The 22,609-nt window shown below is 46.5% G+C and overlaps 2 protein-coding genes across 10 annotated transcripts in view; one reads left to right on the plus strand and one right to left on the minus strand.

Annotated features, from left to right (window-relative positions):
* The window catches only part of Ift122 (intraflagellar transport 122), a 73,435-nt gene extending 64,021 nt beyond the window's left edge, over window positions 1-9,414 (minus strand). For 3 of the 5 annotated variants that reach the window (XM_075983081.1, XM_075983080.1, XM_075983082.1), the window contains exon 1: window positions 9,163-9,305. In XM_075983081.1, the coding sequence (XP_075839196.1) occupies window positions 9,163-9,203 (41 nt within the window). In that variant the 5' untranslated portion in view covers window positions 9,204-9,305. Of the gene's footprint in view, window positions 1-9,162 lie in introns of all 5 variants that reach the window. The other 2 variants (XM_075983085.1, XM_075983083.1) reach the window with 2 other exon arrangements.
* A 71-nt stretch (window positions 9,415-9,485) lies between these two features.
* On the plus strand, window positions 9,486-19,572 carry Mbd4 (methyl-CpG binding domain 4, DNA glycosylase). Of its 5 annotated transcripts, none has more exons than XM_075983087.1 (8): window positions 9,486-9,753; window positions 11,786-12,007; window positions 12,738-13,516; window positions 16,486-16,560; window positions 16,644-16,778; window positions 17,368-17,517; window positions 17,884-17,987; window positions 19,206-19,572. In XM_075983087.1, exons 1-8 carry the CDS (start codon window positions 9,668-9,670, stop codon window positions 19,281-19,283), a joined length of 1,629 nt encoding a protein of 542 aa, XP_075839202.1. In that variant the 5' UTR covers window positions 9,486-9,667; the 3' UTR covers window positions 19,284-19,572. The 5 variants fall into 5 exon arrangements, with proteins under 5 accessions (XP_075839202.1, XP_075839205.1, XP_075839204.1 ...); XM_075983090.1 differs by having other exon boundaries at window positions 9,500-10,201; XM_075983089.1 differs by having other exon boundaries at window positions 9,500-9,753; window positions 16,489-16,560.
* Window positions 19,573-22,609: the final 3,037 nt, after the last annotated feature.

Below are 22,609 nucleotides of genomic sequence, written 5' to 3' on the forward strand. Positions count from 1 at the left end.
ACATGTCAGGAAGTATGGCACTTTTTGCCTTCATACTGACAAGCATGCAAAGGTATTTTATAACCAAGGCCCCCTGAGAGTGGGTGAGATGGTAAGGGATACTGTGAGGGCAGGAGGAACTGCACAGAAACTGTACTGTAGCCAGAAGTGCCAGCACACGCCTTTAATCCCAGCACTCGGGAGGCAGAGATAGGTGGATCTCTGTGAGTTCGAGGCCAGCCTGGTCTACAAAGCAAGGTCTAGGACAGCCAGGGCTGCTAAACAGAGAAATTCTGTCTCAAAAAAACAATTAAAAACAAAAAGAAATCAGGGTTGGAGTCATGGCTCAGAGGTTAAAGAGCACTGCTGTTCTTCCAGAGATGGAGTTCAATTCCCAGCTATCACATGGTGGCTCACAATCATCTGTAATGAGATCTGGTGCCCTCTTCTGGCCTGCAGGCATGCATGCAGGCAGAACACTATACATAATAAAATAAGTCTTAAAAATAAATGAAAGAAACACACACACACACATGCACACATTCAGAGGGAAAAGAAATCAAGTCTGTAGTGAACACAGGTCCTTTTTTTCCTTATCAGTATTCCCTGACAGAGGAGTAGAGATTTCCACAGCATTCCCATGTCAGCTAGAGGTGATTTACAGCATAATGGTAGCTCTAGGTCCTCTCAAAGTTCCCACGCAGACATCACGCTGTATGAAAGGGAGACTTGGAGCACCTGTCAGTTTGGTACCTTTGGGGTTCCTTAAACAACTCTGCCATGGGAATGAAAGGACAAACGACTCTGCTTACAGGTAACACCACGGTTTAGCTGGGCAGGAGCTGAACACAACCAACCAGGGCCTCTGAAGCCTGGGCTCCTAACCATCGTACTGCACTGCCTCTACTGGCCTGGATGACTGCCAAGCATGTCAAATGCTTCCCTGAATGTTTTCCCAGCAGCTGACATTTATTGAGCACATGTGTTGCTGTGTACAGGATACAGTTTAAATGCTCAATTGTTTAAGTTCTCTCAACCTCACAACCCTAAGCCTACCCTGCAGATAAGAAAACTGCAAAGTTAAATGACTTGCCTGAAAGCGAAGTGCTGCAGGGGAGAGGTGAAGCCAGGGTTCCCATCCCAGCAGCCCAGCCTTAAAACCCATGTGTCAACCTTTCCTCAGTCTTCACTATTGCTGTTAGTATGTATCATGGTCGATGAAGTAATTCACAAGGTTTTCTTGCCTTCTCAGAAGCCCCCCTCAAAAGCATTATCATTTACTGAAGGCAATCCATGTAGAATTTGGAAAGTAACTTACAAATAATAACTGTATATATGGTACAATATATTTATATAATATATAAATATGTAGTCTGTATTGCAGAAAGTTAATTAATGTGTCTTATCGTTTACCACAAAGACATTAAAAATGTATCCTTCCCCTCGTGTTCTTTGGCCACCACCTCCTTTCCCCACCCTCGTCTGCAGTTTTGGTATTATTTTATTTACTTCTTGTGTCTTTGAGTGTGGGGGCAAGTGAGTCAGAGAACACCTTTCCAGAATCGGTTCTCACCTTCTGCCGTGTTGAGGCAGAGGTTCTCTTATTTCTGCCGTGTGGTGTATCACACCATGGGATGTGTTACACCATGTGGTATACTCCAGGCCTGTGAACTTTAGGTGACTGCCCTGGTCTCACCTTCCGTCTCCCCTCAGAAGCTCTGGGATTACAGACGTATATAACCAAATTCTTTACATGGACTCCAGGGATCAAACGCAGGTCATCAGGCTTGCGTAGTGAGCACTTCCATCTGTGAACCATCTTACCAGCCCTTATTTGTTTTTGGGGGATTTTTTTTGTTTATTGTTTTTTTTTTTTTTGAGACATCGATCTCTATATCCCTGGGTGACCTCGTGCTAGCTACTTAGCTCAAGCTGGCCTCAAATGTCAGGCAATCCTCCCATCTCAGACTAGGAAGGACTGGAATTATAGGCAGACAGGCAACAATGCAGCTAGCTTTATACCCTCGGCTCTGGACTCTTCCCTTCTACACATGTGCAGTGAGTACCCTTTCTATGTGTCTGTCCACACACAACATCATACACCACAGGCTACTGACTCCTGGAAGACTCCTTGAATAAAAACTCTTTACACTTGCAGTTGAAAGTCGGGACAGGGAATGTTACCCCACCTGCACACACCATAGTACAACAGAGCAGACAGGGCGAGCCCACGGAGGAACTGGAAACATATGTGGAGGAGCTGTCTTCTGCTGCACAGCTGCCCGACAGAGGCTGAGCAAAGGTAAGCCTGTCTGGCATACTGTGTAGAATTAAATCCTGGCCCAAGTTCTACATTGTTCTTCCTCACTGTTACATACAGGCCTGGGCTTCCTTGTTCCTAATGTTCTTGACGGGTTTCACATTCAGAGAAGTAAGTGCTAGACTGAAAAGCAGAGGGGAACTGGAACCAAGAAAGCTGAACCTATCTGAATGTCACTCTCAGCTGTAAAACAAGGCAGAGGGCTATCCTCCTAACACCAGGGGTCATGGGCTAGCCTCATATAAAGTGCCTAGCATCTGCGTGTCTTTTGATGAGACATTAGCTTGAACGGCACCTTTCATCTAGTCCTTGGTGGGGCTCCCTTTCTGCCTGTATACACCTGAGCCAGTCATAATGATTCTTATACCTCTTCTCCAAGGATTATCCGTGCTTGGATTAGTTTTATTTGTTTGTCTTGTTTGTTTGTGGGGGCAGGGTCTTATTACTCTGTCCTTTGTAGCCTAAGCTAGCCTTGAACTTATGGTGCTCCTCCTCCCAAATGCTGGATTTGTAGGTGTGAGCCACCTCACCTGGCATTTTTGTTGTTGTTTTTGAAATAGCCTCATATAGCTCAGTCTGGTTCCAAATTCACTGTTCAGTTAATGTGGCTGAGAATGAGACCTCAACTCTTTTTTTTTAAGACTTATTTATTTTATGTATATGAGTGTTCTATCTGCATGGACAACTTTATGCCAGAAGAGGGCATCAGACCCCACTACAGATGGTTGCGAGCCACCATGTGGTCGCTGGGAATTGAACTCTAGAAGAGCAGCCAGTGTTCTTAATCACTGAGCCATCTCTCCAGCCTGACCTATAACTTCTGATCTTCCTGCCTCCACTACTCAAGTGCTAGGATTAGCGGTATGTGCCACCACTCTTGGCTTCAGATCATTTTTATTACATTTATTAATTCATTTGGGGAGGCACACAAATGCAGTCCATGGTTCGTGTGTGGTCAGAGGACCACTAATAGGAGTTGGTCCTATCACGTTGGTAGCTGGGATGAAACTCGGGTCATCTGACTTAGCAGCAAGCACCTTTACCTACTGAGCCATCTCAGTTGCAAGTGTGACTCATTTGGGCTAAGCTGAAACAATCCCCTCAGATCCTAAAATGTACTTTCTTAAGTTACATCATACACACCTAATTTGTGATTATGAGTCACCCAACATGGGTGCTGTTAGGGCCACTGGAAGGAAGAGCAGCAATCGTCGTGACGGCTGAGCCAGCTCTCCAGTCCGATGTGACTTCTGCTGTCCTTGGAGCCTAAACATTCCAGTGTCATTCTCAAGCACAGTCTTCTGTGGCTGACTGTGTCATATGTGTCTCCTTAACACAGTCAGCTACAACTCGAGGGCAATGACCAAGTTTTACGTAATATGTTAGATCTGGGGGCCTGACAAGTTCTAAATACACTGATCGCAATTGGCAACCTGCCTGGATTTTATGTTTGAGCCACCCCCAGGATTTAATGATATCACAACATCACAGAATCCCCCAAATTGGAAAGCACTCAGACTTTGTCGTGGAATCTAACGCCCACCCAGGACAAATGTTCTCTCCACATGGCCACCTAGCCTTAGCCAGTACACTCTAGGGTTTGGAGGCTTGCTGTCCATTGGTGCTCTGGTGCCACCATGGCAGCCTCTCTCCCAACATGTCCTCCTGTATGAAACAGATAAACTGTCAAATCTGCATGATGAGATTTCACTGCTGAGAGATGGGAGGGGAGCCCTGCCAACTGTCCTCTACGGACTCAAGTCCCAAGGTGCTCTTCAGAGCCACACAAGCCACACACGCTACCTTGTTTACTGCTTTGGGGTTGCTTTTATTTTTGTTTATTTGTTGTGCCTAGATGAAACTCAAGGTTTCCCTTCACTTTTTTGAGACAAGCTCTCTACTGGGCTGGAGATCTGAGTAGCAGGAATTTGCAATCTCAGACAAATTATATCACTTCATTACATTTCTAATGTGGTGCTAAGAATGCTTGGCCTCACACATGCTGCGCAAGCTCTCTACCACTGAACCCCCTGCTTCCTCAGTCTCAATAGCTCTCAATGCTAGCTAGAATAAGATGGGCTAGCCTATAGAAGGATTGTGGTTGAGACGAACCTAAAGTAGCATATTTAAGAATAGAAGTTCAGAAATAAAAGATAAGAGAGAATTTAAAGGTTGGAAGATAATTCATTTGGTAAAGCACTTGCTGAGCAAGCCTGGGGACGTGAGTTCAGGTCCCCAATATTCCATGTAAAACCTGAGCATGACAAACCAATACTTGTAACCCCAGCAATGGAGACATGGAAACAGGCAGATCCTGGGGCCTGATAGCTAGCTAGTTTAGCTTAAATGGTTCACTTCAGAGTCAGTGATGATATTTTATCTCAAAATAATAATGAGGAGGAGGAGGTTGGGGGCTGGAGAGAGAGCTCGGTATTTAAGAGCACTCACTGCTTTTGCAGAAGACATGGATTCCCAGCACCCACATGGTGGCTCACAACTGTCTGTAACTCCAGTTCCAGGGGCTCTGCTGCCCTCTTCTGGTCTCTGCAGATGCCAGGCACTTAGGTGGTGCACAGACATGCACACAGGCAGAATATCCACATACATAACATAGAAAATAAATAATAAATAAAAATAAGGTGGAAAAAATAGAAGAAAATACCCAATGTCAACCTCTGACCTCTTCATGTGCACACCCAGGCAAGGGCATCTGCATACACACGTGCACACACATACCACATACATGAAGAAAGAGAAAGAGGGAGGGAGAGAGGGAGGAGGTGGAGAGAATCAGTTGAGAAGGGTCTTTGGGTAGGGAAATGGAATCTTTGGCTCAGCTCCAAAACACAAATCTGAATGTTAGCAAGCCTAGAGGGAAGGAGGCCAGGGGACCACCCAGCAAAATGCACAGTTGGACATGAAAGGGGTCACTCTGGGTTCATGTGGATCAGAGCCACAGAATCACAGCAACAGGTCCTGATTGAGTTCTGCTGCTGGGTCAAAGTCCGACCAGAAGCAAAAACGCAGAGCAGGAGCCTATGGCAGGCGGGGGGGGGGGGGGGGGGGGAGGGGGACCTGGGAGGGGGCAGCGAATCAAGGGCATCTGGAACTGCTGGATTCCCTATCTAGGTGATAGTTTTGTTCTGTTTCCTTCCATTCCACTGGCTGGCAATGTAGTCATCATCAGGCTGCTGGTCTACAGAACCTCTGTACCTCCTATTCTGATAGATTGTTTCAAACCTGTAATAGCCAGATAAGCAGTCTTCACAGGTCAATCACTCACTTGGTTAGTCATTCATGCACACACACATCTATTCACCAAACAGTAACAGGCTCCAGAAACATTAGGAAATGAAATACAGCCATTGCTTTTACACAGTTTCTAGACTTCTGGGCTAAACAGATTAAAAAATGACTCTCACACCCAACAGACTCTAAGTACCACAAGAGCAGAATGAACCAAATTCTGTGCCAGGGGTTGGGAACAGAGCAGATCAGACTGCATTTGACCAGCAAATGTTTTGTTTGGCCCACATGGTGTTTTACTTTGTTTTTTCTAATTAGGTGCCAACATCTAAAAATTAGGACATTTCACATTTAAAACGCAGATTCCGAGCTTCTGGTAAAAATAGGAAGATCTGCACACACCAGGCCAAATTCCTACGCAGTGGTAATTGGCAGGAGCAGAGCAGCAGCTGCCCCTTCCGTGCAGAACGGGAGCCTTCCAGTTTGCCATAGTCCCTGCCACTCCCTATTGCTCTCTGACACAGAAGCCAAGTGCTTGGCTGCCAATTATTGCCAGTTTGTGCTGTGGGTGCTCTTTTCTGTGTACTGGCTTTTGTTTTTTGAGAAAGCCACTATAGGGTCTCACTACGTAGCCCTGGTTGTCCTGGAACTCACTCTGTGGACCAGGCTGGCTTCAAACTCACAGAGATCCACCAGCCTTTGCCTCCTGAGTGCTGGGATTAAAGGTGTGCGCCACCACCACCCTGGCTGTGGGTTCCCTCTTACTAGAGGGAAGAGAAAGTAATAAACTATGCTATTACCCCAGCACTGCTGAGGCTGCCCAGAAACCCAGGACCAGCCTGGACTACAAGAGACCCTGTCTCAAAAAAGCAAGACCAAAAGCATTTGTTTAATGTTTAAAATTCTATTTAATTGGGGGCATGTGTAGTACCAAGAGCTTCTGGAGGCCAAAGGGACACCTAGCAGGAGTTGGTTCTCTCCTTTTACCATATGAGCTCTAGGGGTCAAAGTCAGACCATTAGGCTTGGCAGCAAGCACCTTCCACTGCGAGCACCCTGCTGCTCACCTCCAAAAGGGTTTTATTCAAATGAAAGACACTGGCAAGGTGACATGTTTCAAGCCGGGTGCAGAAAGGCCCACAAGCAATAGAAGTTCCTTCTATTTAAGATGTAAAGAAGTAAGCCTGTTCACATACTTGCCAGGCTGAATTAAAGGTAGAGGCTGAAAGAACTGGCTTGGGGGCTGGAGAGATGGCTCAGAGGTTAAGAGCATTGCCTGCTCTTCCAAAGGTCCTGAGTTCAATTCCCAGCAACCACATGGTGGCTCACAACCATCTGTGAGGAGGTCTGGTGCCCTCTTCTGGCCTTCATGCATACACACAGACAGAATATTGTATACATAATAAATCAATAAATATTAAAAAAAAAAGAACTGCCTGAGCTGGCAAGCTGGCTCCATCTCACACTCATCTCCCTACCCTCCCTTCAGGCTTCTTGCTGCAAACTGGAGGTAATTCCAGTTGCCTCCCTCAGAGCCGCTGTGAAGAGAAAAACGAGGTAAAGGATACAAAGTTCTTCGGTAGTGCCTGGAAGCAGTCAGCATTAGCTGCTCCGTGTGCAAGCTCCTCCAAAGCGAGCCCTGGGGGAGGTTTAGGACCTCGGTGTCACACACAGCAAGGCCTCAGGACAGACAGCGTGGTGTGATGATGAACAGACCCTCTAGGAAGAATCTGATTCCGGCTGAGAACTAGTCAAATAAGCCAGGATTTCCCAAAGTGCTTTCCTGGCTGACGAATTTTGGTGCGAAAATAGAGTAGACAGCAAGCAGCATTGAATTATGAAGGTGGCAAAGTCGCTCTACTGTCATTCTCGTCTATAGAACATTTTTTTACTATTTATCTATTTTGGTTTTCAAGACAGGGTTTCTCTGTGTAGCCCTGGCTGTCCTAGAACTTACTCTATAGACAAGGCTGGCCTCGAACTCCGAGATCTGCCTGCCTCTGCCTTCAGGGGATTAAAGGTGTGCACCACTGCACCCGGGCATTTTCACTATTCATGTGTAATAGTGTGTGTGTGCAGATGCTGAGGGGTACACATGTCACGGCGCTGGTGTGGAGGTCAAGGAACAACTTTGGAGAGCTGGTTCTCTCCTTCCACCAGGTTTCATCCCTGGGCAGCGAGTGCCTGTGCCGATGAGGCATTTTCCCAATCCAATTTCTTTTGTCTTTTAAGAATAAATCTCATAAAGTCCAGGCTGGCCTTGAACTCGCTGTGTAGCTGAGAATGACCTTAAACTCCCAATCCTCCTGCTTCCACCCCCAGAAGTGCTGGGGTTACAGGCTTCGGTCCAACTTTCTTTCATCCTTTTTCAAACTATTTGTATTTGCCCGTGTGTAATGTGTGTGTGTCAGTATATAAATGCATGAATAAACACACATGTGTGCATGTGGTCTGCAGAGGCCAGCCGGTATCAGGTGTCCTCTCTTCTTCCCTTAACCTGCAGGCCCCTTCCCCAGCTAAGCTGGTAGCTAGCAAACCCCATCAATCATCCTGTCTTGATTCCCCTCTGCAGCAGTACTGGCTTGCATAGGACCACACCTGGCTTTTATGGAGATGCTAGGATTAGAACTCTGGTCCTCATGCTTGTGTAGGAAGTACTCGTTCTAAACTGCTAAGTCCCTTTTCATACTTTCTAATCAGGACAATGTCTTTTGTGATGCTCATCTTACAGGCCTCTCTGACCTTACATGGGAATGTCCCACTTGAGACACAGTGGATCAGCGTAAACAGTTCAGCTCAGGCAGAAACACTCCCTTTTAACAGTACCTAGATGCAAGCTACTCACACTGTTACGTTTGTCTCTGCTCAAACGTTATAGTTATTGCACCTGGGACAAATGATAATGATTTTTCATATATGGAATAATTTTCTGCATAAAACCATGTTTAAATAAAAGTGCGGTAGGCTAAACATGGTGGCGCACTCCTTTAATCCCAGTACTGGGGAGGCAGAAGCAGACAGATCACTGTGAGATCAATGCCAGTCTGGTCAACATAGTGAATTGCAGGTCAGCTAGAGCTTTAAAGTGAGACCTTATCTCAAAAAACAAGTGAAGAAGCCGGGCAGTGGTGGTGCACGCCTTTAATCCCAGCACTCGGGAGGCAGAGGAAGGCAGATCTCTATGAGTTCGAGACCAGCCTGGTCTACAAGAGCTAGTTCCAGGACAGGCTCCAAAGCCACAGAGAAACCCTGTCTCGAGAAAAAAAAAAAAAACAAGTGAAAAAACCAAAAAATATATCATGTAACCAAAATTTGGGCACTTGGAAAATGTATCAAAGGTTAGGAAGTTTAGAAAACACACTGGTGAGAAAAGTTCGGAGGGATTTTGAGAAGAGAGGAGCAAGACTAGACGGTGAGGACTTATAAACCGCTCCAGCAGACTGCCACCCTCAGGTGGTCCCCAAGCCCACTCCAGGAATCTCTGTTTCAAGGAGAAAGACCTTTGGGGAGTTGAAGGTGCAGCATCAGAATGCTGGGCCCAGGCCGCAGGCCCGTTGCCATAGCAACACGCCGGCTCCCGCCGCCTCCCCCACCATCCCCGAGCGTCCCGCTCCTCACCACTGCTCCACTTTGTCTCTCCACGTCAACACAGCCCTCATCGCGGCTTCCCCCACGCCTCGGGCCCCTCCTCCCTGACTCGACAGCAACAGGCTTCTCTCAGCAAACCACTCTGGCTACCTGCGCTACCCTTAGCAACGCACATGCGCGATGGACCGCTCGTGAGTTCACAGAGCTCCAAGTGCGCAAGTCCAAAAGGGAGGCTGGCTCCTCAGCTGAAGCGCGCAGCGCGCAGGGACGCAGGAGGCGGACGCAGGAGGCGAAAGCGGAAGTATGACGCTGGTGACCGGTCACGGAAGATGAGTGGGGCGGGGCGTTTAGCCAAACCGGAGGGTTTGATTGGCGGGGCCCTGGCCATGGCGGCTGGCGGGAAAGCAGCAGTGGGGACTGACGGATTCTCCCGTCCATCTTTGGATTCCGCCCAGTGTTTTGTGCTGTGTTCAAGTTCCACCCCGCCTCTCGGCCTGGAGCTGCAGCTGCAGCTCGGTGGACCAGAGCAACAAGGATGGAGACCCCAAACCTTGGGGACAGCTCAGCCCCCTCCAGCACCCCCAGAGAGAGCCTAGTTCCAGACCCGCCTTGGGACCTCTGGCAAGTTGTTAACCCCTCTCGAGCCTCAGTTTCACCATCTGTAGAATGGAAACAGGAGAATCGCTCTTGTGTGGGTGTTTCTACCCCACTGTGGGAACCCTTGGGTGTCCCCGTCCCCGATTCCTTGGCCGAATTGACCGGGGAACTTGGAGGACAAGGGATGTTTTGTGATGCAAGCAGGTTAGTTAGCCTAGGTCGGAAGTGGGAGCCTCAGAAACGGTCGTAGGAAAAGTCGCAAAGGAAGCAGCTATTGTATCGGGGCTAAAATTTGCATGTCTTAAATGTTGGCCTCTCAAAACAGTCTTGAGGTCTGGGCATTTAACTAACTTGGTAGAGTGCTTACCTAGTATACACGAAGCCGTGGGTTGGATCGGCAGCACCGAATACCCGGACGTGGTGGTGCAGGCCAGTGGAGGCAGGAGGATCAGAAGTAGAAGATGAGTCTCTGGTACGTGGTGGGTTCAAGGCCAGCCTGGGGTGCATAAGATTCTGTCTTAAAAGCAAACAACAGCAGCAAAACCTTTTTTAAAAAATTATTCCTTTTAACAGATGGAGAAAGGAGATTTTGAGCCCAAAGAGTCTTTCTCTTGGAAGGTCAGCTGATAATAAATGGCAGAGCTGGCTTTTCCACCCAGTTTGTTAACCTAAGAGTTTGTGGTGATTCCTCCATATTTCAGTTACTCTCTCTAAGATCTTTCTAGCTGAGCCAGGCAGTGGTGGTGCACGACTTTAATCCCAGCACTCAGGGAGGCAGAGGCAGGCCAATCTCTGTGAGTTCGAGACCCGAGACCAGCCTGGTCTACAGAGTGAGTTCCAGGACAGCCAGAGACACTCGGAGACTCCCTGTCTCAAAAAGCTAAAAAAAAAAAAAAAAAAAAAAAAAAAATTCTCTAACTGCTATTAACCCCAAATTCCATCAGGTGCCATTGTTCTAACCGTGGTCAGTCATTAGTTCTTGCTTAGTTTCCCTGTTTAAAGGAGGCAAATTAGGTTAAATGGTCTCCCTAGAGACTCATTCACTTTCTTTTTTAAAGATTTATTTTTATTCACGTGTGTCTTTGAATATGTACACAGGTGTTGGTGGAGACCAGAGGAGAGGGTCAGACCTAGAGTTGCAGGCTGTGAGGAGCTGCCTGATGTGGCTGCTGGGACTGAACTGGAGTCCTCTGGAAAATGCTCGTCACCACTGAGCCATCTCTCCAGACCCTCCCTCTCCTTTTAAAATGTGTAGTTTAGTGATTAAGATACCATGTTCTCAAGGCTGGAGATAGAGCTCAGTGGTTAAGAGCCCTTACTGCTCTTCCATGGGACCTGGGTTTGTTCCCAGCACCCACAGCCCAGGCTCACAACCACCTGTAACCCAGCTCCAAGGGCTCCAGCCCCCTCTGGCCTCAGCACCTGCCTGGACATGGTGCCCATATCCTCCTCTAAAGGGGGGAGCGATACACTGTACTGAAGGTTTTGTACGTATCCCCCCCCCCCCCATAATAGCATGGGGAGAAGTACTTGATCACAGTTCTGCAGGCATGGGTTCTGGTATTAGTTCTGCAAGTGATTGGATTTCATTATCACACAATTTGTCAATAAGACTAAGTTTTAACCTCACAAAGTGATGAGAATCAAGACCAAAAGATTTGGAAGTTCTTGCCAGAAGTCATATGCCTGGGGGTGGGGTGGGGCGGGTTAACACTGTTTCATGAAAGTTGCACACGTCAGTGAAGTGCTCTTCTTACTTGTTGGCAGGAGAGGGCCGATCAGTTTAAGCAGTGCTGATCTCAGGTGAATGTCAGGTACCAGCTGTTATCAGAAACCTTTTATAGTAGCCCTGCTGCATGATTACCAAACAATTAAAAAAAAGTGTTATCTTCTTCAACTGTTAATGTGCAGAGAGTCCTTTGGATCTGTAGACCAGGCTGGCCTCAAACTCACTGAGATCTGCCTGACTCTGCCTCCCAAGTGCTGGGATTAAAGGCCACCACCTGGCATAAAAGATATTTGAAATGAGTTCATCACTTGGGCTTTGTTTTTCCAGCAAGGAGGATGTAGCCGCTGGACTGGGAAGAACAGAAGACGGAAAGGAACCAGTGATAAGCAGCGAGGGTAGCCCCCTTCCCCAGGAACCTGCTGCTGCTACTCAGTTTAACGGTCTTGCAGAGACAGAACGCCATGAGCCCCTCGTGTGTGGATGGGAGAGAATTGTGAAGCAAAGGCTGTCTGGGAAAACTGCAGGCAGATATGACGTATACTTCATCAGGTGAGCACTCAGGAGGAAACAAGTACAGCCCAATGGGTTTTGTCCGTAATAGGAACATTAGTAAGAATCTTGGGTTTATGAACTGGGGAATGGCTCAGGGAATGAGGCACTTGCCAAGCATGCATGAGTCCTGGGTTCAGATCCCCAGAACCCATCTAAAAGGCTGAGTAGGTGTAGCAGCTGCCTGTAACCCCAGCCCTCAGGGCCAGAGAATGGATCCTCAGGGAAAGCTGACCAGCTAGACTAACTGGGATTGGTGAGCTCTGGGTTCATTGAGAAAGACTGTCTCAAAGTGGAGAGTGAGCACAGACACCTAGTTTTAACTTTAGGCTTCCACATGCACAGGTACACATGAAAATGCTCAGACACACACACATACGCCACACTCACATACATTTTTAAAAGCTTGTTATAAACCATTATTGTTCCTTCAGTGTTACTGGTTAGCTTTATCACGTGATTTGGGAACAGTTACATATACATGTTGTTGATCCTGTTCCCAATGGCTAATGATACATTTGGATTTAAGCTATATTTGTATGTTGATTTTATATTGTCATAGAGAAAAATATATTGAAAAAGGGCCATTGATCACTTTTTGTTACTTTAAAATGGCAAACAGCTTTGGTGACATTTAGAAACTATTAATTGGAAATCCGAAATGTGGTTCAGTTCTTTTTAAAAGTCACTCCTATTTATTAGCATAAGTTTCCTTTCTTTTTTTTTTTAGCCCACAAGGACTGAAGTTCAGATCGAAGCGTTCACTTGCTAATTATCTTCTCAAAAATGGAGAGACTTTTCTTAAGCCTGAAGATTTTGATTTTACTGTGCCGTCTAAAGGGGACATCAGATCCGATTATAAAGACCAAAGCTTGGTAGCTCTGACTTCGCAGCAGTCACAGCAGCCAGAGGAAAGCAGCATCTCACACCATAACCTCAGGACACGAAGCAAGTTGCAAACCCATGTGTTGCCTTCACCCAGTGGTAATTCAGAGACCCCAGGTAGCAGCAGACTGTCCAACTCCAGAAAGCCCAAAAGAAAGGCGGCTGTTTTGAAAGGAATTGGAAGTGAGAAAACCAAACAAAGGTGCAGGAAGAGTCTCTCGGATTCTGCACGAAGTACCAGAAAAAGAGAATCTGTGGTTCAGAAAGCAGGCGCTGAAAGTGAGCTAGTTCCACCGGAATGTCTGTGCCCTGCAGATGCCTGCTCCAGCCAAGGGACTGTCAGCGTGGCTGGGGAAGAGAAGGGCCTGGGTACAGAAAAGCCACCGAGTCCAGGGTCAGATCTTCATCCCACACAAGTAGCTTCTGGCATCACAAACAAATTGCATTCAACGGAAGAAGCAGGTGATACGAACCGTGAGCAAACTTTTTTAGAAGCAGAGGAAATCAGATCGAAGGGAGACCGAGAGGGGGAGGCGCATTTGCATATCGACGTCTTACAGGGTGACTCTGAAATGCCCGGCTGCTCCCAAGCCAAGAAACGCCTTACTTCTGAGACACTCCGAGGTACTTGGCACATGAAAGTGCTGTTAGCTGTGTGGTAACCAGTTTACCTTCCCGGAGCTTGTACTCCTTTCCCTGGGTGTGGGTGAGATAGAGACTGTAGTGAAGAAGAGCCGATACATTCTCCCAGTTGATCCCAACTCTGCCCTCTCTAAGGGATTTTTGGGCACAGGGTTCCATGACTCCCAGGCTAGCTTGGGTCTCACTGTAGCTGAAGATAACTTTGAAATTGTATCTTCTTGTCTCTGCCTGGTGGGTGCTAGGATTAAAGGCGTGTGTCCCGATGCTACTATTTTAATGCAGTGCTGGGCATGGGCCCCAGGCCTGATGCATGGTAGTCAAGCACTCTATCAGCTGAGCCACATCACCTTCCCTAACTGGTCTTTGAGCTAGCTGGTCTGGTCATCGAGCCCTTATTATGGCAGAGAGGGACGCGACTGGCTACAACCACGGTGCCCAGCAAAGGCAGGACAGTGGCAGGACGTGGCTGCTCCCACCTCTCCTGGGCAGCAGCTGGGAGACGGAGCTTTCTCCACTTGCCTTCCTCTTTCTAGACAGCAATCTCTAGACTGTAAGGAAAATTAAAAGGCTTCTCTGGAGAATGTAGGTAAGACTCCTTTTATACATAAACTGACCAAGAGTGGTCAGCATCCTCCCGCCCCTCCTGTACTGCTGATGTGTGACTCCAATTTAATCCCATCTTATATCACAGTCTTTTTATCTCCTGTTACGGCCTGATGCTTCTCTAAAAGGCCTGGGAGCTCTCAATAATTCAAAAGTGTAATTGCTTTTAGTTCATGTATTATTTGTTCTGTGCTTTTCCCACAGAGTCGGGGCTTGGCAGTTTTGCCTATACAATGCCTCAGTGAATAATAGATAAAAAGATCTGAGCATCTCTGGGTTATTCATTATGCCACAGCAGCAATAATGAATAATCCCTTAAAGAACAGTAATTTTAATTTTACTGAGACTCCGTTGGGGAAACAGGCTGCACAGATTGGTGGAACCAGGGTAACACTTGATTTCTGCTTGCATTTCTGTCCTCTCCATAATGGTGCACCTTCTCTGTGCCTGGGACTGCCGTGTCTTTAACAGGGGATGCCACATGTACCTAGGGAATGGATGAGACTCCTCAGTCTGTGTCCTTTGAGCTTCATAAAGGAAGCATCGGGTCATATGAATTTACTGCTATTATAATGGGCAGGTTAAATATTAGAAGCATCCCCCCTTGACAAATATGGATATATTCAGCTCCTCCTCTACTGAAGTCTAGTTCTCAGTGTAAGGGGAAGTACCATTGGGTTACCAGGTGCCCAGTGGAACAATAATTGCTTGGCTAGAAATATCAAGACAACAGTAAAGGAGGCTGGGTAGTGATGTGTGGGAACCCATGAAGAATATCAAGTTTCCATTAAGATCAGCTTCCTTTGTTCTGTTTCATAGTTTCTTCTGGGCTTTACCTGCCCAGACTAGAGTAGCAGAAGGCACAGACATCATTATGTGGAGACCTGGATGTTTGTTGCGGTGTTTAGTCAACCCCAGTATCATTTTCTGGCAACTATTTAATTGTTAAGCCTTAGTTTCTGAAAATTTAAGGAATAAGCCTAACTAGTCTCATTTTTTCACATCAAGACAAGAGAAGGCAGCTAGCTAGTGAGATGACTCAGCAGTTCAGAGCAATTCCTGCTCTTCCAGAGGACCTGAGTTCAGTTCCCAGCACCCATGTCACGTAGCTCCTAACTGCCTGGAACTCCAGCTCCAAGGGATCTGATGCCCTCTACTGGCCTCCACACATAAATGAAAAATAAATAATACAAGGTAGCTGTGGTGTTACATGTCTGTAATCCAAGCACTTGGGCATTAGGTGTAGAAAGATCAGGAGTTCAAGGCCATCCTCAGCTATGTGGCAGATTGAGGTGAGCCTGGACTACATGAGACACTGTATCAAAACAATAATAACTGTGGGGTAAAAATGGGAAGTGAAAAAAGATGTTTTTTTAATATACAAATGTAAGTAAGATGTTATTAACTGATGCTCAGAAGGTGTAGCCAAAGGAGTATGAAGTATGACCATTTAAACTAAGTGACAGTTGTAGAAACTCCAGAGGTCTGATCACATTGGCTAAGATTTTTATTTTGTATTGATGTGGGTGAGTGCGAATTCCACATATGTGTGGGTACCCACAGAGGCCAGAAGAGGATATTAGGTCCCCTAAAGCTGGAGTTACAGGAAGTTGTGAGCCACTCAACATTGGTACTATGAACTGAACTCTGGCCTTCTGGAAGAGCAGCAAGTAGTCTTAGCTGTTGAACCATCTCTCCAGCCCTAGTTTGGTTTTTTTGAGACAGAAGCCAGGCTGGGCCTTGAGCTCACAGCTCTTCCTCAGGCTCTCCTGGATCCGCCTTTTTGGTAAATACAGCCGCAGAACCTTGAATAGTCTTTCTAACAACCACTGTACCATTTAATTCTATTCTCAGTGTCTGTGTTCATACATAGACATATGAGTCCATGTTTATAAAATTGGGATCATTTTTAGAATCTTGACTTTTTTTCATTTAGAAGTAAATGTCAGTGGAAAATATTCGTGATAAAATCTCAAAAGCATTTTAATGGCCATATCATACAAATAGACTAGTATATTCACACTGTTGCAGTTTCCCCTACTGTGAGTTGGCCACGTAAGTCACAGGGCATCAGTAAAGGGCACGGGCCCTTGAGCTAGACTGCCTGGCTTTCCATTGTTGCTCTCACACTAGCTGAGTGCCCTGGGGCTTATTTAGCATCTTTGTGCCTCAATCTCCTTATGTATAAAGGGAAGGAGATAAGATAGATAAGGCCCAGCTGCCCGGGTGTTTAAGAGAAGTAGACTAATTTGTGTAAGTGCTTATTATGTAACCCAGGCTAACCACAAACTCTATTCTGCCTCACCCTTCCATAAACATAGATTCTCTAAACTGCTTTTTCTTTTCAGAAGACAGCAGCCCACGAACACAAGTAGAAAAAAGGAAAACAAGCCTGTATTTTTCCAGCAAGTACAACAAAGAAGGTACCCACCCTTCCCCATGCAGTATGGAGGGGGCAACCCAAGTCTTTCATGAGTACAACTTTGACACCCCTATGTTTCTGTAGCTCTTAGCCCCCCACGACGAAAAGCCTTCAAGAAATGGACTCCTCCTCGGTCACCTTTTAATCTTGTTCAAGAAACACTTTTCCATGATCCCTGGAAGCTCCTCATTGCGACTATATTTCTCAATCGGACCTCAGGTTTGTGGGTCATTGTCATCTGTGTCTTGGTGAGGAGGGAGAGAACCAAACTGGTTAAGAGGCCCAAGTTCAAGGTCCGTTTTGAGTTTATGATGTTGGACAAGGCCTTTCCCTTTTAGCCCACAGAACTCTTCACCTATGGGTACATTAGACTGAATGACAGCCAGCATCCTTTTTAATACTGAGGGCCAGGTGGTCATTGGTTTCCTACTTCTAGATTAGCTTGGGTCTTCAGTGAAGGAGCAGTTAATATTTTCCCGCCTTCTATCCAGCTTGTATTCATTGAATGCATATAGTGGTTATCTGGTGATCTGATTACTTTAAAAATAGGCTTATTTTGGTATAATTTGGACTGGTAATCAAGGAGATTAACAGTGTTGGTATTTGACTCTGTAAGTGGCTACTGGTTCAGGTCATGATTTGACAGTATTAACAAGCAAGGCTGGGGATAGAGGTCCGTGGAACCTTCCCAGCGTGCTCAACAAGAAAGCTGTAACAGGGAAGCCCCTGCCTGAAGTCCCCAGATGAGGAACTACCTGGACACTAAGTCAGCCCTTCCCAGACATGTCTGCTGTGATTTGCTTGCCAGGCAAGATGGCCATCCCTGTGCTTTGGGAGTTTCTAGAGAAGTACCCTTCAGCCGAGGTGGCCCGAACTGCTGACTGGAGGGACGTGTCAGAACTTCTTAAGCCTCTCGGTCTCTATGATCTCCGTGCAAAAACCATTGTCAAGTTTTCAGGTATGTTCCCGTGGCCCCAAAGGAAGAAGCAAATTGTGCCCACTGAAGGCAGCCACACCTTAAACTTTAATGCCCCCGGATGCTCTATTAATTGAGGTCATTTAGCTCAAGCACTAAAGACATTTAAAACAGCCTGCTTGCCCCACACCACAGACTCCTGCTGACCTAAACCATAAATGTTTGCCCAACACCAAAGTAGCCCTCTGCGTAGAAGCAGGAAGTCATTTCCTCTGGCTAGCTGGCAAAGCAAAGAGAGTGGTTGGGAGGAGGCAAGTGATAAGGATGCTGGTCCAGAGGGAGGGGTCGTCCTGCCCCGTTACAAGTTTTCCCCGGGGCTGACCACGTGTGTGGGGTGTGTATCTTCAGATGAATATCTGACGAAGCAGTGGAGGTATCCGATTGAGCTCCACGGGATTGGTAAATACGGCAACGACTCGTACCGGATCTTTTGTGTCAATGAGTGGAAGCAGGTAAGCCCACTGCCAGCCATAGCACGTAAGTCCACGAGTGTGTCCAAGACGGACGAGACAGGAGCCCTGCTGTCGTCCCTACCGGATTTGCCCTCAGTTTAAGGAGCAGCAGGGGCATGAGGTTATAAACTGTAGGAGGGACTCCTCAGGTCCCGCCCAAGTCCCTTTGCTGTGGCCTCTGCTGACTTGAGCAGTCTGTCACTCCTGACCCTATTGCTGTCTTTTCCTGGCGTGTTCTGTCTCTAACACTGACAGGGTTTCTTCCTGTTAAAAGGAGCCCCTAGTGCTGGGAAGAGATAGCTCAGCTGGTAAAGTGCTTGCCATGAAGAACAAATTCAGATCCCCATAACTTAGGTAAAAGCCAGGCATGGCGGCATGCAACTGCAGTCCCAGCACTGTGGGGTCAGAAACAGGAGGGTGCCTGGAAACTCCCGGATGGCACAGTCAAAGGTCGTAGATGAGATAGCCAGTGAGAGAGCCTTTCCCAAACAAAAAGTGGAAGGTAGACCAGAGACATGGCTTAGTGGGTAAATGTGTTTTATAAAGCCTGGCAGCCTGTGCTCCATCCCTGGAACCCACATAAGGGTGAAAATAAAGAAGTAACTCTAATTTCTACTCTGACCTTCATAGGCATGCCTCATGGCACAACTAATAAAATTTCAACTTTCCTGAAGGTAGAAGGTGCCTGAGTCTCATGCCTGTACACACACCAGAAACAGTACGCTCCATAGGAAATGGTCGGGTTTAGAGTGTCTAGTTGACCAGTATCTCCTCGTATCTCATACTGGAGGGTGGCATCTGAGTCCTATTATTTGTGCCCGGAACTGGTGTGTTCTGATGGCAGCCTGCAACTGGAGGATACCCAGGCACACTGCCCTCTTGCCCTAACATTAAATCCGTGAGGTCTGGAGAAACCCACGCTGCAGGGCCACGCTACCAGAGCCGTCCATGAAGCCTCCCAGGGTCTGTGACGTTCCAAAAGCAGGGAGCTAACACTTGACTCATGGCATCGCTGCCTTCTGCTCCAGGGCTGGGGTAGCTCTGAACTGGAAAGTACTTTGTAAACAATGAAGGATTCCTGTTATGTAAGGCATAATTGTAGACAGTCATGGTTGCTACTGGGTTCAAGTTCTCCGTTTAAGTCAGATACATTATCATGGTAAACTCCCTCACCAACCTTTAAATGTGTCTATGGCTGATATGTTTCTTTTCTTCCAGGTGCACCCTGAAGACCACAAGTTAAACAAATACCATGACTGGCTGTGGGAAAATCATGAGAAATTAAGTCTGTCTTAAGCCAGCTGTCTGGAGTTTTCTATGCACTGCTTTGTGCTTCCATCCCTAAGAGCACTGTGTACAGTGAGCTCCCTCCCACAAGTTGATCTTAGTCAATTAGTGTTGTAGACATATTCTTAATGTGAAAAAGTAACTGTTGGGAGCTGGAGAGATGGCTCAGCGGTTGTCCAGAGGTCTTGAGTTCAAGTCGGTGGCTCACAAACCATCTGTACCCTCTTCTGGTGTGCAATCACACATAAGGCAGAACACTGTATACATAATAAATAAATCTTTTTAAAGAAAAGAAAAAGCAACTGATGGGAAATGACCCTAAAAGTGCATTTTGTTTTTCCAGTGATGTACAGTGTGTTGGTGCTGAGAGCCAATTTTCCGCACTCCTGCTGAGGAGAGACTGAACATGTTTTCTCTTCCTGTACAAAGTGGTAGTAAGGTATACGACTGTCATATGAAGAAAGAACCTGCCATTCTTATGGATATCACAGTGTCATAGTTTAAATAGTGACGCATTTACCTTAGAAAATAAAAACTAAATCGACCAACACATAGTGGTACCCACTGTAATCCTGGCACTCAGGAGACTAAGGCAGAAGGATGAAAAGTTGAGGGCCAGCCTATACTACATAGAGAGGAAAAAAACCAAACAGGGCAGGGTAGTAAAGTGGTTCATTAAATAAAGTCACTTGTGCTAAGCCTTATGACCTGAGTCCCATCCCTGGGACAACTCCTGTGGGTTGACCTCTGACCTTCACTTGAACTCACATATACATATCACATACATAAGAAAATTTTTAAGAAATGGTCTGGAGAGAGATGGCTCAATAGCTTAGTGTGCTTGCTGCTCTTCCAGAGGACCCAGAGTTCAGTTTTTAGCACCCTCATCGGGCAGCTCACAACAGCTGCTAGGAATCTGACGCCCTCTTCCAGCTTCATTGGTGCCTTCGCACGTGTGGCATGTATGTGCATATACATGAAAACCTAATGGAAAAATTAAGTCCTGATTATTAAACACTATTTTAAGATGTAATTTGAAAATCAAATTATGCCTCTCCCTTCTCACAGCAAACATCCGCTCATAATGCATAATATTGCATCCCATTTTTCATTAACAAATTGTGTTATGATATATTCAGTACCAGAGATTCACCTATACTAATCATGGTGGTACACTACTATAATCCTAACGTGTGGGAGTTTGGAGAGGGTCATGATCAAGTTCAAGGTCAACCTGGTCTACTTTGTAGTTTCCAGGACAACTTGGGCTATATGGTGACGTCCTGTCTCAAAACAAAACAAAAAAAACCAAAACCTAAAAATCCACCAGTGGCACACACAGTAAGAATATGTATATGTATGCACACACACACACATATATGTATTCCTAGCACTTGTAATGCTGAGGCAGGAGGACCACTGAATTCAAGGCAGCCTGGCTTATGTGTGATAGCAGCTTTGGCTGTACATCCAAACCCTGTATAAGAAAAATACAAACTAAAGTTGTTAGACTAAATAAAACTATGTTTGGATAAGTGGCTGGTGGACCTCTTTAATGGAATTCTTTGAGGGTTTTTTTTTGGGGGGGGGAGTTGTTTGTTTTTTGAGAAAGGGTTTCTTTGGGTAGCCTCGGCTGTCCTGAAACCAGCTCTGTAGACCAGACTGGCCTTAGGCACACAGAGATCCACCTGCTTCTCCCAAGTGCTGGGATTAAAGGTGTGCACCACCACCTCCCATCCCTGGTTTTGTTTTGTTTTGTTTGAGAAAGGGTTTCTTTGGGTAGCCTTGGCTGTCCTGGAACTGGCTCTTGTAGACCAGATTGGCCTTAGACTCACAGAGATCCACCTGCTTCCTCTCCCAAATGCTGGGATTAAAGATGTGCACCACCACCTTTCATCCCTGTTTTTGTTTTGTTTTGTTTTTTTCTGAGACAGGGTTTCTCTGTAGCTTTGGAGCCTGTCCTGGATTTAGCTCTTGCAGACCAGGCTGGCCTCGAACTCACAGAGATCCGCCTGCCACTGCCTCCTGAGTGCTGGGATTAAAGGTGTGCGCCCCCACCACCTGGCTCCCATGCCTGTTTAATGGAATTCTTCAGACCTGATGTACAAATAGGTTTCACAGTATATTGTATATTAGGTAATTAATAAAAATATTTTTATTAAAAAGGTCCCTTGGGCATCATGTGTTCTTGACCACTCACACTGGCTCTTAGGAACTTTGGATTTGACCTTAGCAGCCCTGTGAGGATGTAAACATCTGTCTGCTTGTGGCTCTATTGCAACTCATTCCCTTAACCCTGGTCCTTTGTAAAACTTCATCTCCTCTCCCAGTTAAGAATGGGACCTTTTTATGTTTAATGCCATTTCCATAACAGATGGTGTAGTATCGTGGTTCTAACCTCGAAACATTTGCCTTAGAAATCACCAAATGAAGTCCTAAATTATTAACTCTTAATTGCCAATTGCCATTCTAAGGTTTAGCTTGAAAATTGAATCCGATGAAGGCAAAGTACACCAGCTGTCAGAAGCTGTTTGTCGCAGGCTAGCATGTGCCCAGGCAGATGTGCTATGATGCAGACTAGTTGATTTTCCCCTCTGGTGAACAAGCGGCAGCTGTTACGAGGGATGCTGGGGCTGGAGCGCTGACTCAGCCATGGCAGTAGTCAGGTTCAGTTCCCAGCATCCTCACAAAGGAGCACAGGAAGGAGGGGATCTGTTGCCCTCTGACGCCGGGCACACAGGCAGTGTGTATACATACATGAAAATAATGACACAAAGTGTAAAGAGAGATGCAGTTTGACTGAAGAACAGGAAAGCTGGCCACACCTCCCCTTCCACTTCACAATAACCCATCACAGCAGCACAGACAAGTACAGAGTCCTGTGCCGGGGAGAGAGAGGCAAAAAGATGAAAAGGCTCTGTGGAGACCTCCCAGGGTGAGAGAGGTGCAGACAGCAATGGAAGAGAAGAGAAAGGCTAAGTGTGAGCACAAGCAGCTCAAAGTATGGAGAAACCTTGACATTCCTAGGCCACAGCTCAGGTTGGGTGGAAAAGCAAAATTCCCAGAAGTCGGCTGGAAAGGAAGGCTGCAGGGCAAGGCCATTTAGAGGCCCCCTCCCTGGTCTCGTTGGAGGGGAGCTCTGCCTGGTTGGTTGCTAGGGTTCCAGGCCTGCCTCTCCCCTTTCAGCAGATAAGATCACCGGGCTTCCATGCCTTTTCTCATATTTCAGAAACCCTGCTGCCTTGTTTTTGTGGCTTTGTAAGTCTAAATGATGTGAGTGCCTCAGTTGTAGAGGGTTAAGAAGATGTTACATCTGGTGAAGGTGGGCCCCAGCA

The sequence above is a fragment of the Microtus pennsylvanicus genome, chromosome 8, assembly GCF_037038515.1.
Source record: "Microtus pennsylvanicus isolate mMicPen1 chromosome 8, mMicPen1.hap1, whole genome shotgun sequence".
NCBI lineage: Eukaryota > Metazoa > Chordata > Mammalia > Rodentia > Cricetidae > Microtus > Microtus pennsylvanicus.